Consider the following 17,883-nt stretch of genomic DNA (forward strand, 5'->3'; position numbering starts at 1 on the left):
ACAAGTTTCTGTCAGACAGCACAGTGAGAGGTGGAAGTGCCACCCCTCGGATGTACACTCGCAAAAAAAATAATAATAATACAACAACAACAACAACAACCAGCCTTATAGGCAAACCGTGGCGGACTTCTGCCTAGACGGCGTGTTTGTACTGGGGACGTGGAACAGCGCTTTGCTCTTTTAGTTTAATGCTTTGCTCTTTTAGTTTAAAGCTGTACAAAACATTTTATGTGAAGGCATAATTCTTATGCCTTAAGTTATGACATTAGATTCACAGCCCTTAATTTAAAGGACCTACGTTGCCACCTTTTTTTAATCTGATACAAATAATGCCATTGTGTTTATGTTAATATGATCCCTGCCCACATTTTACATCAGAATAGAAACAGATCTCTATCTGGATTAGATATCTTAATTAATTAATTACAAATGCCTCTTAATTCCCAACATCAGCAGCAAACCCCCAAAATATTTCCTCCAGATGCTTCGAAGGCGTGTGTGTTATTGGTAGTAGCAGGTGATGGTTTTGTTGTTTTTCCTGTTCCGTGTTTCTTTTGCTTTTTATTGCCTTGGCATTGCTTTACAGACTTACAGGCAGGAGGCTTAATATAGGGGGCTTCACCTGTTGGTGTCCTCAGCTGGCCCCAGGCTGGCTCCGGGCCACGGTCCATTGTGTGGTCATGGGAGAGCAGGGTCTGGAATTATACACAAGACACCGACGTCAGCACGATCTTGGTCGGGGACATTGTCAAGATGATTGAATAGATTTGATATAAATCCAAGAGGATATGAGAGGAGAGGGGAAATATTAATAATGAACAATGATCTTTTACTCAGTGACTGATTTCCCTCTGAAGGAAGACTTGGTCAAAAAGGCAGGGATCAATTCTAAATATGAATAATATATTAATAATAACACAAATCAAGACAACAAAACTGTTTTAAATTTGTTATCTGGTTTTTATAAGCATTGCCTTAAACATCCAAAAAATAATTATATGATTTTCTGTTTTTAAATGAGTTTTACGTTTTTATATAATATAGTTCTTACGGTGACTCCTTCGAAGCAATCTATATGGTGTACACTATACAATATGGTGTTTAATCTAAACATTCTCTTCATTCAGTAGTCAGGACAGCTGTGCACATGCATGCAGTCTTCATTCAGTAGTCAGGTCAGCTGTTCACATGCATGCAGTCTTCATTTAGTAGTCAGGTCAGCTGTGCACATGCATGCAGTCTTCATTCAGTAGTCAGGTCAGCTGTTCACATGCATGCAGTCTTCATTTAGTAGTCAGGTCAGCTGTGCACATGCATGCAGTCTTCATTCAGTAGTCAGGTCAGCTGTGCAAATGCATGCAGCACTCATTCCGAATTGTATTTGTTCAGTATAGTTCCTGGGCGGAATACATGCGGAGGAAGGGGGTTCGGAGTGCTCCGAGTACATAAACAACCAGAAAGCATTAGCGACACCTGACCAAACAATACCAACATATTTCCTGTGTATTGGATCCAACCTGCAGCTGGACAGAGGAAATGCGAGAACTGGACCTGCAACAGGGAAACACCATCGTAGCAGTTCCCACAGATTATTAAACGCATCATCAGACCAATCGATATTAAATGGGTACAAAACGACATTAATCCGTAATCGCCGTTAACTGTTGGGGTAGAGCTAAGGCGAGCACGAGGATAAAAGTGCAATCTTTTAGGAGTCCTGTAGGAAAACATTCAAACTTGTCCCGGTGAAAGATTTCATAACTTAATAACTGTCCGTGTTATTAAGGCCTTCGCGAGGCCCTGGTCTGGTCTGCATTCCTGACGTCAGTGACGACGGGGAGAAGTTTGTCACGGGTCGTCTACAGTTTAAAGTAATCCAGGTGACTGCAGAGCAAGATGTGCTACGGAGTACAACAAAATCAATTTAGTCCATAAATCCTGTAGCCTATATTACTTTTAACATCCTTCTTCTGAACTAATATCGTGCCAGCAATATTAAATTAGTTCACTGCCTGAGCGCAGTTCTCTGCACGCGTGACGGATCATGAATCGCTCATATAATAAAACCACTGTGCGCGCAGACCACCGTGAAGATGTCTGACTGGGATTAGCGATGCGTCCACTGGTAAATCGATGTCACACGACACAGTGCTGCACTGGACACCTACCCCATCGTACCAAGGGGAGCGTGGTAGTGAGCGTGATATCCGTAGTGAGCACGAGGGCTGCAAAGCACATGTCAAGTTATTACAGTGCAGCAGACAACATATTGCTTTGTGTTGCAAACGTCCATTGACACCATTTTGCTTTTTGTCTTTCTTTTTTTGCGATAAAACGAACCTAAAATGACTTTAGAGATAAGCTCTCTGATTACGGCGCCACCTAGAATAATTCTAATGCCTATTGTATTCCACTTTCAAATGTTGATCTTAGTATTCTGCATCCTAGCTAAGTGAGTATCCTGCTGAGCGCGGGGGCTTCGCCAATTACAATGACGAGGCTTTGATCTCGTCTCTATGGCAACGGTCCCGGGCGTCTAGCAAACTACCAGGGGCGCTGGCGCGGGTACAGCGCGAGGACAGACCGCGAGCAGCCTGGGCAGCCTTTTTTATGGGAGATGGAGACTGAATTAACTCACCCAGACTTCCCTAAAGTAGGCACGTTCCCAGTGGGTCACGATCAAAGAAAGGATAAGAGTCCGCGTGCTGGCTCTGCTATTGGCACGCACTGATACTGAAACGTAGTGAGAATCGCTTGAAGTCATCGCGAGGGGAGTATTTTCGACCATGTCACACAGGTAGGCTCATAATTTATAATATATATAGAGATGTTTTCGTGTTATAACAACTGATAGGCACACTGTAAACATAGTTGGAATGTGAAATGAAATAGAAACGACACACGAACACGCCATACAGAGTATAGAACATGATCTTAACTCACGTCCTCAGAGTAAGAACATAAATTAACCAAAATGAAAGACAAAATACATGCAAAGACCAAAGTGCGCGCTGCAAGAACAAATCTGGGGAGCAAACACCTCGTGCCATGGAGAGAGGAAGACCACGCTGTAGTGCAGTCGCTATGACAACAGAATGACTGAAGAAGAACCAATGCTTGGTGTTCTTCACTAATGGTGAACTAGTGGTGAACACCTTCAGGTGAACTAAGGGGGGCCATTTAGGGCATTAGGTTAAACCCCCAACATTGTCACTGCAGTAGCCTGTTGTGCCAAATGGCCGGTGTTGTCTGATGATTCCGGACTATTCCTGAAAGCTCCCTGAACTGCTGTAAGTGCATGTTTAGAACTGTTCTCCCAATCCCACCCCCACAGCCCCTCCTACGCTGCACTCCTCTCCTTTGAGTGGGTTCAACCCGACAGCCAGGGGCTCTTAACAGTGGTTTTATCCACATAGGGATTGTACTGCCCATCAGAATATGAAAAGAAGGAAGTTTCTCTCTTGCTCTGCACTCAGAGAAAAAGGTTCTCCCACACAAAAGGATCTTCCACACGTGGGAGTGGTAACGGGAGGGTCAAGTCAGACAGGGCCGTGTGTGCTCTCTTAACTGAAGTGAAAGAGAATTGGTTTACTCAGGCTTTCCCTTCATTGCCTACACATTCTAAAATGCATGTACACCTAGTGCTCTGTGCTCTGTTCACCAGGAAATCACCAGGAGTGTATCCTGAAGGCATTTAAACTGTATCTGAGCGCTAAATTGCCTCACGACAGATATTTCGGACCGGCATTGTTAAGGCCATTAACAAGGCGGCACTAAACTTGACTCCTCCTCTGTTGCTCACTATGCTGTGCTGGACTGAAGACTAAGTCTCAAAGTCCAAGGACATCTTCTCACACTTCTAATTCAGCAACTGTAATGAAATTGGTTATTTCTATAATACAGCCCCTGTTCCTGTCCACGTGTTGGACATACTGTTGAAGGTCTGCATATCTGACCATGTATAAGATCCTCCAAAACCTGTAGGTGAAGTATAGCTAAAATATTTATGAATAAATGAATAAAATACTTATATGAATGAATGAAGCTACATTTATATAGTGCTTGACCCAGAACCCAAGGACACATTACAATCAGCACACAACTTTTACACCCTCTCAACAACACAGTGATAGCCTTGCAATAGCGCAGTGATAGTGCAGTGGTAATGCAGTGATAGCACAGTGGTAATGCAGTGATAGTGTGGTGATAGTGCAGTGGTAACGCAGTGATAGCACAGTGATAGTGCAGTGGTAGTGCAGGGCTAACGCAGTGATAGCACAGTGGTAGTGCAGTTGTAACACATTGATAGTGCAGTGATAGTGCAGTGATGGTGTACGTTATTACTGGGTAGTATGCATCATTGTTCTGCTCTGCTCAGCTCCTATGGCAGGATGTGGGCGGAGGCCCAAGGAGCCCTGGACGAGCTGCTGGAAGATGAGGCCCCTACAGTGCAGCCTCCTCCTCAGAAAGACCACCTGCAGGTCTTCCAAACCCTGGCCAGCTTCTACCTACGCTACCTCCAGATCTTCAGGGCTCTGGAGGCCGTCTATGACCAGCTCGTTCATCCTCAGAAGAGGCGCACGGTCCGACACGTCCTGGAGGGAGTGATGGGAAGGCTGCTGGAGCTGAAGAATGATATGGTAGACCTGGAGGCATCAGAGTTTCACTACTTTGACGACATGCTGCAAGACCTGAAGATGACGCCTGTGAGTGTGACTAAAATCAGAGCAGTCTGGGACATGTGTCTGGGACATGAGTCTGGGACATGTGTCTGGGACATTAGTCTGGGACATGTGTCTGGGACATGAGTCTGGGACATGTGTCTGGGACATTAGTCTGGGACATGTGTCTGGGACATGTGTCTGGGACATGTGTTTGGGACATGTGTTTGGGACATATGTCTGGGACATGAGTCTGGGACATGTTTCTGGGACATGAGTCTGGGACGTAATAAACATTTTAGTTCCTTTTGTACAATTGCTCTTTGAGTTCATTTGCATGTAGATTGAACAGTTTGTTCATTTAAAAACTGAGACTCACCTCCTTCATGAATAATGTCCCCTCAAAAACCTCTGAAGTCCAAACAATTCAGAGATGTCACTGGTTTCACGGCACATTTAATCAAAAACAGAGAAATGGTAGTGTGAAGACACCGGTCAGAACCTTCTAGTGGATCAGTTTGAAATACTAATGACTTCAGAGTATGGAGAGCTAGACATGTTAAATTAGAACTTTTCCGCCCAATTTAACCTAGTTTAAGATTCGTTTTAGATTACAGTATAATTCCTTGTGGAATTTCCTTTTGAAAATACATTTTAATCTCCACTTGTTCTGTGAGGAGAACACTACTCCTCTATAATACAACCATCTTCTACCATCTTCCACTTAGCAAGTGTGGATCCTGTAAACTCCTTTGAGTTTCGTAGAAAGCTAATTGGGGTCACATGAACTCCAGCGGTAATTCTCTGCAGATTCCCATCACTTCTGTTTGGAGCTTTGGTCTGGACAAAATCTTTTGTGCTTTTCTCAGGAGGACCTTGAGGTGCCCATCCCCCGGTATTTCGTGAGAGAGAGGATGAAAGTGCTGAAACAGAGGGAGAAGATGTTGGCTCATATTCTGGCCAAGAGGGAACAGCTGCACCCAGAACCCGTGCGTAGTAAACATCCCACAGCACCAGGCAAAGCTTACACTTTTACAGCCAGAGTTCTTTATATTGCGCTGAAGCCTTATCTCTATAGCAAGTGCAATTTCATCAGAATATTATTATATTATTTTTTAAAAATCAGCATAAAGAACACATCCTACAGAAGTGATAGCCAAAACAAAACTGTAGAATCTCTGACAGTGCTGTAGAATTTCTGATGGTGCAGTAGAATGTCTGACGGTGCTGTAGAACCTTTGACGGTGCTGTAGAATCTCTGAGGGTGCTGTAGTATTTCTGAGGGTGCTGTAGTATCTCTGAGGATGCTGTAGAATCTCTGACTGTGCTGTAGAATGTCTGATGGTGCTGTGACCTTCCGCTGTGACGCTGCCTGTTGGGTCTCGCAGGTGCCAGTCCAGACCATGTCCATGGAGAGGGCCGTGCGTGTGCTCCAGGTGAGCGAGCGCGCCCGACAGGGCCGACTTAGGGCGCACTTCATGAAGCAGATCACAGAGCAGGAGCGCAGGAGGCGGAGCCACGAGGGGTGTGGTCCCTGCATGCCCCACCCACAGCTGGCAGCCACGCTCATACAGAAGGTCAGCCCCACCTCATCTTCACACAGCCAATGAGAGCCACACACCACCAGGCGTTCTCGTATTTGTGTCTGGAAAAGGTCAGACTTAAACTGAGCTACAGGGAGGGACAACCAGCATGTCGTACAGCCAGGAAACAGAATCATGTTATTTTGAAAGGGAAGTCAATGTGCATTTGAGTCACCTTCATTCCACAAATGCTGTACCTATGCTTATGGTGACGAGCCCTCGCAAATGCACTAATGTAAACGTATCCGTGTGGAAAGGCATTTTCCGTGTGGAAAGGACATTTGATATGGCCAGTCGAGCTGATTGGTCTCTTCCTGAGGAAATGATGTGAATTTGGTTATGGCCCCTGTGCACTCTAAAATAATAACAATATTCATGAAGGTGTGAAATGAGGTAGACAAAGATCTCGTTCCGTTTCAGGCTCGGGGTAGAGGCACTCTGGGGAACGGACCAGAACAACAGCCCGATCATGACCTCACGTGACCTCATGTGACGGTCATCTGTACTGTCTTCACTCTATACTATAGTCCCCTGAGCAGGAGCCACAAACGTCATCTGATCCCATGCCCACAGAGCAGATACAAGGCCAGGACACCTGGGAGTATCGCGTGCGTACAGGCCTTTGTTTACAGTGGAGCGGATTAACGCCATGGCGATGAGATTGGGAGAGAAAGAAAGTGTCTCCTGGATTTTAGACATTCTAATCGTGTAATCTGAGACACGGTAGCTTGGCGTCTTTCTGGAGGAGCGTGTGGTTGCTGGGTGCAGACGGTCGCGTAGCTGCAGAGATCAGAGATATGATGGAACAGATCAAAGCGTTCGGGCCGTCGCGTGAGAAACAGTCACGGCGACGACTGAAATGGAGGAGCGGAACCTAACAGGTCCTGCACAAACACATGGCTCGATTTTTTTCACAGTTACGACCTGTTTGAGGCCCATTGGTTATACCGGCAGTTATTTTGCTATGAAAATCAAATCGATTTTCTGGGCTTAAGAAGCCCAGTTTTCACCCGCTTCCAGTTTTCTTTAGGTTGGCATCGCTCTTGCTTGACCATGGAGGCAGAAAAATCAAGATGAATTGAATTCCTCTTCTGTGTCTCTGAGCCAAAAGCTAAAAGCTGACCTTGCCATTACTTCCTGCTGAGGTTGGCACAGAATGACTGCTCTCCTTCTCACATTTCGTATCCACGGAAAACGTAGTTCTCCACAAATAAATTGCAAAGACAACGCACATTATTTTCAGCGCAAATGTGAACGCTGGTGAGGTGGCAGCAGATACGAGTTCCCTCCGTGGCTTGGGACAGATGTAATCAATTATTTCTCGCTGCAGAAGTTCTGATGTCATCATGCTGTCTCACTCTCAGTGCTGAGCTGTCTCACTCTCAGAAGCTATAGACCTAGGGAGAAGAGTCCACACGTCTCCATGCATTGTGACTGTGTTCTGTGGTAGGTGTGGCGGGGTTATCGACAGAGGAAGAAGACCAGTAAGGAACGTCTGGATGAAATGATATTTCTGGGCATGGTGAGTACCAGGACATGCTGCCAGCATACTGTGTGCTGGAAAATGTTTCCTTTTCTGATATAGTGACACAGTTGTCTTTCTATTTTTGTTGTTTTCACTTTGATCTGGGAAATCGGCCTGACAGTGTATCTAATTTGCCGTCGTTCCCAGGTAGCGCCTCGACCTCCGGTGTCCAGCCCTGCCGAGAAGCGGGCCTGGCAGGCGGAGCGCTCCAGGCGGCAGGTCCAGGAGCAGCACGAGGCCGAGTACCAGCAGGCTCTGGTCAATCTTAAGGAGTCCGTTCGCTCGGTAGACGGGCCTGACATCAAAGCAACACTGCAGGACCAGATACGCCAGTGGTTCCTCGAGTGCCGGTAAACCTTCGTTTCTGCAGAGATGCCTGCAGAGATGCCTGCTAGCCACTTGCTTTTTTAACGTTTTCCATGAATAATAATCAACAAGCACCAAACTCCGGTATGCGCTACTTTTAGTCACTGTTTCCCAGACACGTCACTAAGCGCTCGTGCTTCAGCTCGTGCCTCTGAGGGCATGCCCAGTACCCCGCTGTCTGCCAAACTTGCTCTCGCTAAGCCGCTCGCGTGCTCTCGCGCATTGGTGCTCTTCACTGACGAGGGCTCTGCGCTCGCCTTCTCCCCAGCCCTTCATCTTATCTCGCTCTAATTGTGATGTGCATTCCCGTGTTTTGTCTCTGTCTCTTGCGCTACGGGGCTGGAATGTAAGCAGTAGAGACGGTGGTCTCGTTCGCCTCCTGACATTAGTGCCCGTGCTAGGTCAGCCCGCGCGAGCGGTTCAGAGAGAGGCCAGGCTGATTAGTGCATTCCTGGCTGATTTACGACTGCCCACTGGATGTTACCCTCCATTAGCGTGCAGACGAGGGTCATAAGTCATCCCGGCCGGACCCCACGGGGAAGGTCGCAGGGAGCGCCTCCTTTCGCGGGCCCTGTCCGCGGCGGCCTCGCGCGTTCGCAGCGCACGCCCTGGCGATGTACGTGATGCGGGGTCAGGACCTGCAGGGCGTGGAGTGTTGGCAGAGTTCGAGGCGCTCAGACAGATGGGGGATCACTCAGACGGGTCTGTGGTAAACACGGACGGGGAAGCAGCTTAGCGCGTGCGTGTCTCACCTACTCAGAACTCCTCTCAACGTGCCGGAGGTCCGATCCGCGGGCCTGCACGCGGATCGGAGCTGACTGGGAATGTTCACGTCATTGCTCCCTGTGGAGCTGTACATGGACACTTCACCACACTTGCTGTAAAGTGTTTGTTTTTTTTCTCTGAAGGTTGCTCGGAAATGTCATACCTCAGAAGAGTGAACCTTTGAGTTCAAAACAGCTTCAGAAACATGACACGTTAGCGAGTTTCTTGCTTGTATTTACTGCTCTTAATGATCGCTTCTTCAAACACCATCTCCATGCAGCGTGCTCTGCACATCTGGTGTTTCCACAAGCGTAGTTCTTGGGGCCTTTAACTGTTTTTTTGCAGAGTGGTGGCACATTAAACGCCATAAAACTTCTAAAAACTACTTAAAACTGCTTAAAGGGACACAGTTTGTAGTTTTTTTCTCTGTTCTCTAGCACAATGAATATGAAATCACACAATGAACATGTCTGAACCATGGTTAAACAGAAATAAGAACAGAGAAAAGTGTTTCCATGTTTAATAAAAGAGTATTTCCATATATACTGGGTGAGCCAAATCAGTTCCAGCCATTTTAATACTTTGCAGGCAGTGTTGGTAATCGTACAATTGGCCACCCAGTTGTTAGACAAGATTATAGAGTTCAAGCCCTGATGGTAATCAGAAATGTGGCTTCAACCACAGACCTCTGACGCGCGCTGCAGCCGCTTTGTTGCTTTGATGCTCGGAAAACCTGATGTCAGCGTGAGCGGCGCAAGATAAATATGTCTGCGATATCTTTACGTTTTGTTGAAAAAAACCTCCCGCAGATGCAGCAGGGAGATTCGAGTGACGGTGAGGTCTTCTGTGCAAAAGCTGAGAGGGCCAGCCGGCCTGTTACTGATTAACACTGGCAGAAGTGAGAGTTGAGAGTGACATTTTTAACCCCGTTACACTAAACCTGCCCAGTATCCCCTGAGAGGGGGGCTGGAACTGGGTAATGTAGCCCCCTCATGTGCAGGGTTCATAGTTCAAATATGAACGATTTTCCTTTGTTCCCTTGAGCTGTTATGTTATTATTGATTATATTATTTTATTGATCTGAATCTAGATGAAACCTGCCTTTAATCATTCTGGGGAATCTTTGGGTTAATTACACTACTTAAAATGAGATTTATGTTTTACATGATGTGAGGCTAGTTACAACCGTCCTTCACAAACATGGAAAAGTAATTAACTTGGTTGCGTGAGAGTTAAGTGGCCGACTTGAGGAGATCGAGCTTGGAAAGTTTTTTTTTTCTGTTGGCTTTTGTGAGCTTGACAGAAACCAGGAAGAAAAAGTGCTCATGTGCTGTGTTGGTACGTGGCTGTTTGATTGGGATGTTCAACATGAACATGACTCATGTCCAAGCACATTAAAATCCCTCAGTGCTGTAACCCTCTCTGTGCCGTAACCCTCTCTGTGCTGTAACTCTCTCTGTGCTGTAACCTTCTCTGTGCTGTAACCCTCTCTGTGCTGTAACTCTCTCTGTGCTGTAACTCTCTCTGTGCTGTAACCTTCTCTGTGCTATAACCCTCTGTGCTGTACCTCTCTCTGTGCTGTAACTCTCTCTGTGCTATAAACCTCTGTGCTATAACCCTCTCTGTGCCATAACCCTCTCTGTGCTGTAACCCTCTCTGTGCCGTAACCCTCTCTGTGCTGTAACCCTCTCTGTGCCGTAACCCTCTCTGTGCTGTAACCCTCTCTGTGCTGTAACTCTCTCTGTGCTGTAACTCTCTCTGTGTCGTAACCCTCTCAGTGCTATAACCCTCTGTGCTGTAACTCTCTCTGTGCTGTAACTCTCTCTGTGCTATAACCCTCTGTGCCGTAACCCTCTCTGTGCTGTAACCCTCTCTGTGCCGTAACCCTCTCTGTGCTGTAACTCTCTGTGCCGTAACTCTCTCTGTGCCGTAACCCTCTCTGTGCTGTAACCCTCTCTGTGCTGTAACTCTCTCTGTGCTGTAACTCTCTCTGTGTCGTAACCCTCTCTCTTTATGCTGTATTGCAGAGATGCTACTGGCTCATTCCCTGATTTCCCAAGTGTTGAAGATGGGGGATCAGCTTCCATATTTGCAGAGAAGACACCAGAACAGGTCAACACATACACACACACACACACAAACACACATACACGCATGCACACAAAAACACACATACATACACACACACACACACACACACACACACACACACACACGCACACACACTCGCACACACGCTCATAAACATACATCGCTTACAGTGACTATATCTTGTATCTCTCTAGCTCATATGAACCCAGTTCTATATGTGTGTATATAAAGTAATGGATATATAACATGATGTAAATTGCCATAGGGTGTTACTGCTCCTGAATCACACACTTCTCAGCTCCAGCACGAACCAGTTCATATCTGTATGGGGCCTGTGAACCAGTTCATGTCTGTATGGGGACTGTGAACCAGTTCTTGTCTGTATGGAGACTGTGAACCAGTTCATGTCTGTATGGAGACTGTGAACCAGTTCATGTATGTATGGGGACTGTGAACCAGTTCATGTCTGTATGGGGATTGTGAACCAGTTCATGTCTGTATGGGGACTGTGAACCAGTTCATGTCTGTATGGGGACTGTGAAATGGGGACTGTGAACCAGTTGATGTCTGTATGGGGACTGTGAACCAGTTGATGTCTGTATGGGGACTGTGAAATGGGGACTGTGAACCAGTTCATGTCTGTATGGGGACTGTGAACCAGTTCTTGTCTGTATGGGGACTGTGAACCAGTTCATGTCTGTATGGGGACTGTGAACCAGTTCATATCTGTATGGGGACTGTGAACCAGTTCTTGTCTGTATGGGGACTGTGGGCTTACTGGGCTTACTTGGGGACGTTGCCCGTTCTACAGGTTGCCGCAGAGCTGGCTGCAAAGCAGGAAGAAAAAGAGGAGAAGAAGAAGAAGAAATCCAAGGGGAAGCCAGACAAACGTGCTGGGAAAGACCGGAAAGAGAAGAAGAAAGAGAAGAAAAGGGGGGAGGTCAGCACCGAGGTGAGACGATCAGAGAGACCGGCTGTCTGAAAGCATCCACAACAAAACAACAATAGGGCCCTTCATCTGTGGAGGTGCAACCACGGGCTCGGTGAAATGCATGAATGAGCAAGCGTCCTTTGTGGTCCTGACCACAGCCAATCCAGCGCGTGGACATATCTGGCCACAGCCAATCTGGTGTGCGGACAGATCTGACCACAGCCAATCCGGCGCGTGGACAAATCTGACCACAGCCAATGCCGTGCACGGACAGATCTCCCCAGGGCCAATCCCGTGCATGGCCAAATCTCATCAGTTTAAACGGGCATTCACACGTTCATTGGAAGAGTAATTGTTTTGTTCTCTTTTGTCTCACACGGTCTCGTTTAGTCTCCCAGTTACCTTGGTGACTTGAGTGACCTGAACTGAGGGGAACTGTTGCCCCCTCATCTGTCGTTCCTCCTCCTCAAAGGCTGAGGTGCAGTAAAGTGAAGTGAGAGTCCTTTGTGGGGGACGTTTATGGGAGATTATCAGGTCATGACCACGGTTCCCAACAGTGACCTTCCCAGCGGAACTTCAGACGTAGACCTCTAAGTTTAGAGTTCCTAAAAATGACGACTCTGACCTCCGCTGAATTCTTCTACAGAGCCAACTGAGCTGTGGTGGGTCTGTCGTTGTTTTGTATGGTACTTTTATAGCTGTCCAAAAACATCGCAAAGAACGTTCGCATGCACAACTGGAAGAATGTGCGCGTTAGTGCCGTAGCCTGTGAACTGGGCGTGCTCGGAGGAGGCGCGGTGAGGCTGCAGTTGTTTTATCAGGCTCCTCTGCACTCTCTCAGGAAATATCTGCGATTCCAGGGAGGCGTTCCCTCCCCTGTCCCGCTGCGCTCTTGATAACATGCCGCCCCTGTCATCCTCAGGCCATCCTCCGTAAATACCGCACATTCCATACCAGCCTAAACATTTCCTGTTTATGAGCGTGTGCGCTGCACAGTGGAGAGCAAGATATTTAGTTTGCTCCGATAACATGAATAAGTCAATTTACAGCATTCAGGGAGGAAGAGTCGCACCCTGACACTGACCTTCTACAACGGACCTTCCACCAGGAAAATTCTCCCTAAACCTTCCTAGGAAGGGGGAAACTGGTCTTCCCCGATACCTTCTTGGTGCCATTAGCTGCGATGGTCCCATTTTTCGGTCTTTTTATCTTCATATTATGGTATGGTAAGATGTTGTCAATATGAACTGTTAGTGTTTTCACATTGTTAATAGTTTAGGCCCTATCAGAGAGACACTATGAATGCCCTCTAAGAGTTTTAAGATTTTATTTTTATTAATTTAAGTATTTGCAGATTTATATTTAAAGTAAATCAGAAACCAGGACTCTTGTTCTATCAGGTGTCACACTGGGTCTGTGTTACAGAGTCCAAGGCCTGACAGAAGAGTGTGTGTTAGACATCTGATAGTCACACACTTCTGCCTACGTTTTCTCAGGGAAGCATGTGCGTGTGGTAGTATTGTTTTCATTATTCAACACAGACGCTTTTTTATTGGCTAGGACTGAGCTGTGATGTCATTGGTCTGCTTTTATACACCCAAACGTGCGTTATGGAAAGCAGAGTGTGTATCTGTGCCTCATCAGCACATATAAAGTTTGCATTAAGCTGCAAGCCCTGATCTAGATCTAGATCTGTGTTTTGTCACTGAAAATACCCTTTGACCTATCGTGCAATCTAAAGACATTTAAACGCTCCGAAACCCTTGGCCTATCCACGAACGTTCATCCTGTAAGATGAGGCGTCGCCACTGCAGTCAATCCAGACCGGGCAAGCTACGTGAATGCCCCGCTCACCGAGACTGGCTGCGGTCTGGTCTCCTAGAATAAGCTCTTTGTTTAATATGTGCACCTGTAATTCCTCAGCCGGAACCGTCATTGATACCAAGCGCCAAGTGATTTGGAAGGTCACGTCTGACTCTCCCAAGTGGTTTTTCTGAGCCCATTATTGAGAGTTTTCATCAGCGCTCTCGAGGTTACCAATCTCTCGTCTTTATTTCTCCAACTTCAACAAGTTCTCTCTCCCCCTTCTTAAGAGCTCCAGCTCCCGCTGAAATGAACTGTGGGTAATATACACAGAAGATGTAGCAGGGCTCCAGTGCTGGAGTAATGAGGTGTGAGCTACTGTGGCTAATAAAACCAGTATGGCGCTCACGCTGGCATGCGCCCAGAATGCACTGGGCCAATGTTTACTCTGACCAGCTGCCTGCTAGGGTTGCATGTCCCCACATGCCTGGCTGCGTCCTGCTTTGATAAAGGGTGTTAGATCCAGAAGAAAAGCCCCGGCTCATGGCCCGTGAGCCACCATACATCACCAGGGAGGCATTACTGAGCATTTAAGACTTTTCCATATTTTTGGAAGGATTCCTGTCTCTTTGGGGGCCGTTAACCGCTAATGGAGAAATGTGTTTAAACAGAGAAGCGCTGTAAACCGTAGCGTGTGGGCTCACCTTCGTCCTGCCGCCGTGGTTCCACCACTCGCCAGCGTCCTCACGATACACCTGGAGCAAACGTTTGTGCAAGTGTGTGGGGGGCTGTAATTAGGTTTTAATGTGCGACCCCTGACCGAGGGGAACGAAAACACAGAGCTTTATAAATCACACTCTGAGCGGTGTCGTTCGCACCAGCGCAGCGGACGGGCCCCGTTACGCAGGGTCACTGGGTTTAGCCCAGTGTCACAGAGGTGCAGAACCGTGGGTCACCCCACACACCCGCTTGGATCTACGCTACCTCCACACACACCCCTCATCAACAGGACATACATAACTCACCGTGACATAATCCTGAGATACATGTCTCACTTCCTGCCATCTGGGAGTCTGAGACAGTGCTGCACGAGGGGGTCAGAGACATCGCTGTCCTGGACGTGGGGTAGTGCATGATGAGTAGGTGTCACCTGTGTGTGTTTCAGGAGGACGGCTGGACGATGAGGCCCAGCGGTTTCCTGAGCACCGTGAGCGAGGGAGCCAAGCTTTACCGAGGTGAGGGGAGGGAGACACAGTCTCACACACACACCCCTGCTCACACTGTCCCACACACGGACTCCTGCTCACACCATCACACACACACACGCCAGCTCACACCATCACAGACACACCCCTGCTCACTCCGTAACACACACCCATACCCCTGCTCACTTCGTCACAGACACACCCCTGCTCACATCGTCACACTCCAATCACCCACCATCACACTCCAGCTGCTTGCACAGTTCTGGCTGTGTCTCTGATTGGTTGTTCCATAGTGTTGACTGTTCTCCATGTGTCTGATTGGTTGTTCCACAGTGTGGGCCATTCTCCCTGTGTATCTGATTGGTTGATTTCAGTTCTCCACCCTCAAATACAAACTGGATTCCACATCTGTGTCTTTTTATGGCTCATTTGCTAGAGTAAATATCACAGCCACACGTAGCTGACCAGGGACCAGCTGTGTCTGGTCAGTCCCTGGCGTGGGGCACAAGGTATAAAAAGGCTGCTTTCAACGTTCCCTCAATGTAGATGTAACTACTGTGATAATGATTTAACTGCAAACCCAGTACACAGAAACGGCTAAACATGTAACTGTTCAGATGCATACAGGTTGACCTCTAGGGATGACCTCTTGGGTAAAGGTGCATAATTCACACCATTATTATACAGTATCAGTGTTGGAGTTTAGTCATCAGCCCACAATTTTTAATTAGTTAGATTTTTATCCTGAAGCAAGTTTGCTGATTGTGCGTTACTATTTCCCAGTGTGAAGAGTCATTTCCCTCTGGCATGTTGGGTGTGTGTTTACTGGGTGTGTGTGGTTCTCTGTTGTGTGGACAGATGGGTCTGGAGTAAAGGCCCTCATGAAAGAGCAGGGTTAGAGGTGAGGTGAGGACAGTCCAGATGACTAACTCAATCTCTCTCTCTCTCTCTCTCTCGCTCTCGCTCTCGTTTCCCCATCTCTCTCGCTCTGTGTTGTTTATTTTTAGCAGAGATAATCTAGTTGTATTGGCTGTTTTTTGTTTTTTTTTTATCTTTAACATTCCAATTTACAGATGGAAGAAATTCAATTGGTCCAATTATTGATGTATTCTGTTTGGAGCCTTTAATCAGTCATTTCTGTTTTGACGGAGTGTAAGCAGTGGTGTTATGCAATTATATTCTTATATATTCTGGCGGTTATTTCTGGGTTTAGACAGCAGATGTGTGCTCTGTAATGGAAGCTTGTAGGATCTGCTTGCGATGGATATGAGTGGAATATGTCATCTTTTGTGATCTCTGTAATCCAGGGATGGGCTACCCTGAGTTCAAGATGGAATTTTGCTTTGGGATTTGTGTCTTTTTGATTGATTATTGGGCCCCATATCTCACTGCCTTATGAAATCGGTTTTATTACACAACTGAAAATTTTTATGTTCTCACTCTCACTCTCAGTACTGAGATAAGTACTGAGATAAGTACTGAGAGTAATCCTCTGACACTAACATTAACACCTCCTCATGCTCACATTAATTACAGCGAACTCACCCGTTTAACGGACATTCAGTGTAACTGACATTCAGACATGGGCGGGGTTTACTGTCGATCGGACGTGGGTGGGGTTTACTGACATTCAGACATGGGCGGGGTTTACCGTCATTCGGGGCTTTGTGGGAGTTGCCGTTGTGTTTTCTAACTGCTCTCTCGATCCACTCTGGATTCCCTGGCAAGTGTATTGGAAGAATGTCTCATCAGAGCTATGCACAGCTTACCCAAATGTGTTCAAGATTTCAGAAATAATGGTTTATTTACTTCTGGCTTTAATATCCAGAGAGATAAGTCAGGCACCCTGTCTGGTGGTGAGGTGTCTTCAGCTCTCTCGGTGGAGGTTAATGACGAGTAGAGTTAGGATCTGTCCACCCACTTTGGACAGGAAAGAGTCATCGTTTTCCCCCAAGATTTCTACAGTGCCTTTACTGCACAAGCTTATTGCTATCTGGCCAAATTCATCACCCGTGTGTATGTGTGTGTGTGTGTGTGTGTGTGTGTGTGTGTGTGTGTATGTGTCTATGTGTGTAGAATGACAAATCAGTATGACCACCTTCAGCTAAACGCAGATGGCATGAATGAGCTTCAGTAATGAACTGACTTCCTGTCTGCAGAGGGGCTTATGATCTTTTGCCAGGAAGTGAGGCTCCAAAGCCCTGCTTCTGTACACCGCTGACCCGTGGTGACGGGGCAGGGTGCTGCACTTTCACAAATCTCATGCACAAGTGTGTGTGCACGTGAATGTGTCACAGGGGAGTGGTCGGTCCACCGGGAGAGTCTGAACCTGTCTGCGTTTCAGGATCTTCACTCCACATCCTTTCCTAACGCACATCTGTCTCCTACTGACAGCCCGTCAGGATGATGAGAGAGTGAGCATGTGGATGAGAGGTAGGGGTTAGGGGTTAGGGGTTAGGGGTTAAGGGTTAGGGATGAAGTCCTGTGCTGTGTCAGCCTGCCACACCTCCTTCGCTCCCCATTTCCTTCCTCTTTCCCTGTGATTCATCACCTGTTTTGCCATGCCAGTCACCTGCACGCCCACGGTTGGCAGGGTATGATGAGCCCAGCGCGCTTCCCATGGGGCTCTGCTCTCCTGTCCCGTCCTCACACACGGAGCCTGTGTGTGTGTGTTTGTGTGTGTGCACGCGCATGTTTGTCTGTGTGTGTTTGTGTGTGTGTGTGGTGGGGGTTGCATTCTTGGGGAGTTGAGCTGAAGGGTTAATGAAAAGCGGTCTACACACCTCACCTCCGACACACCCAACACTCATCACGATACGGCCATGACGGCTTCCTCAGTTCCGCGGTGACCTGCCCGGACAGACTTTAAAAACATGAAGCGACTCCACACTAATAAGCAAACTGACTTCTTTGACACCATCTCCTCCACCTGAGTGGGTCAGCACTGCAGTTA

At 47.2% G+C, this 17,883-nt stretch overlaps 1 protein-coding gene across 2 annotated transcripts in view; it reads left to right on the top strand.

Annotated features, from left to right (window-relative positions):
- Positions 1-2,535: 2,535 nt before the first annotated feature.
- The window catches only part of drc11 (dynein regulatory complex subunit 11), a 33,813-nt gene continuing 18,465 nt past the window's right edge, over positions 2,536-17,883 (top strand). For both annotated transcript variants that reach the window (XM_081710238.1, XM_081710237.1), the window contains exons 1-9: positions 2,536-2,797; positions 4,379-4,706; positions 5,531-5,650; positions 6,050-6,238; positions 7,695-7,766; positions 7,917-8,119; positions 10,928-11,012; positions 11,803-11,943; positions 14,891-14,960. In XM_081710238.1, coding sequence (XP_081566364.1) covers positions 2,787-2,797; positions 4,379-4,706; positions 5,531-5,650; positions 6,050-6,238; positions 7,695-7,766; positions 7,917-8,119; positions 10,928-11,012; positions 11,803-11,943; positions 14,891-14,960 — 1,219 coding nt within the window. In that variant the 5' untranslated portion in view covers positions 2,536-2,786. The remainder of the gene's footprint in view (positions 2,798-4,378; positions 4,707-5,530; positions 5,651-6,049; positions 6,239-7,694; positions 7,767-7,916; positions 8,120-10,927; positions 11,013-11,802; positions 11,944-14,890; positions 14,961-17,883) is intronic.

The sequence above is a fragment of the Electrophorus electricus genome, chromosome 3 (genome assembly GCF_041902795.1).
Source record: "Electrophorus electricus isolate QZ-2024a chromosome 3, ASM4190279v1, whole genome shotgun sequence".
Lineage (NCBI taxonomy): Eukaryota > Metazoa > Chordata > Actinopteri > Gymnotiformes > Gymnotidae > Electrophorus > Electrophorus electricus.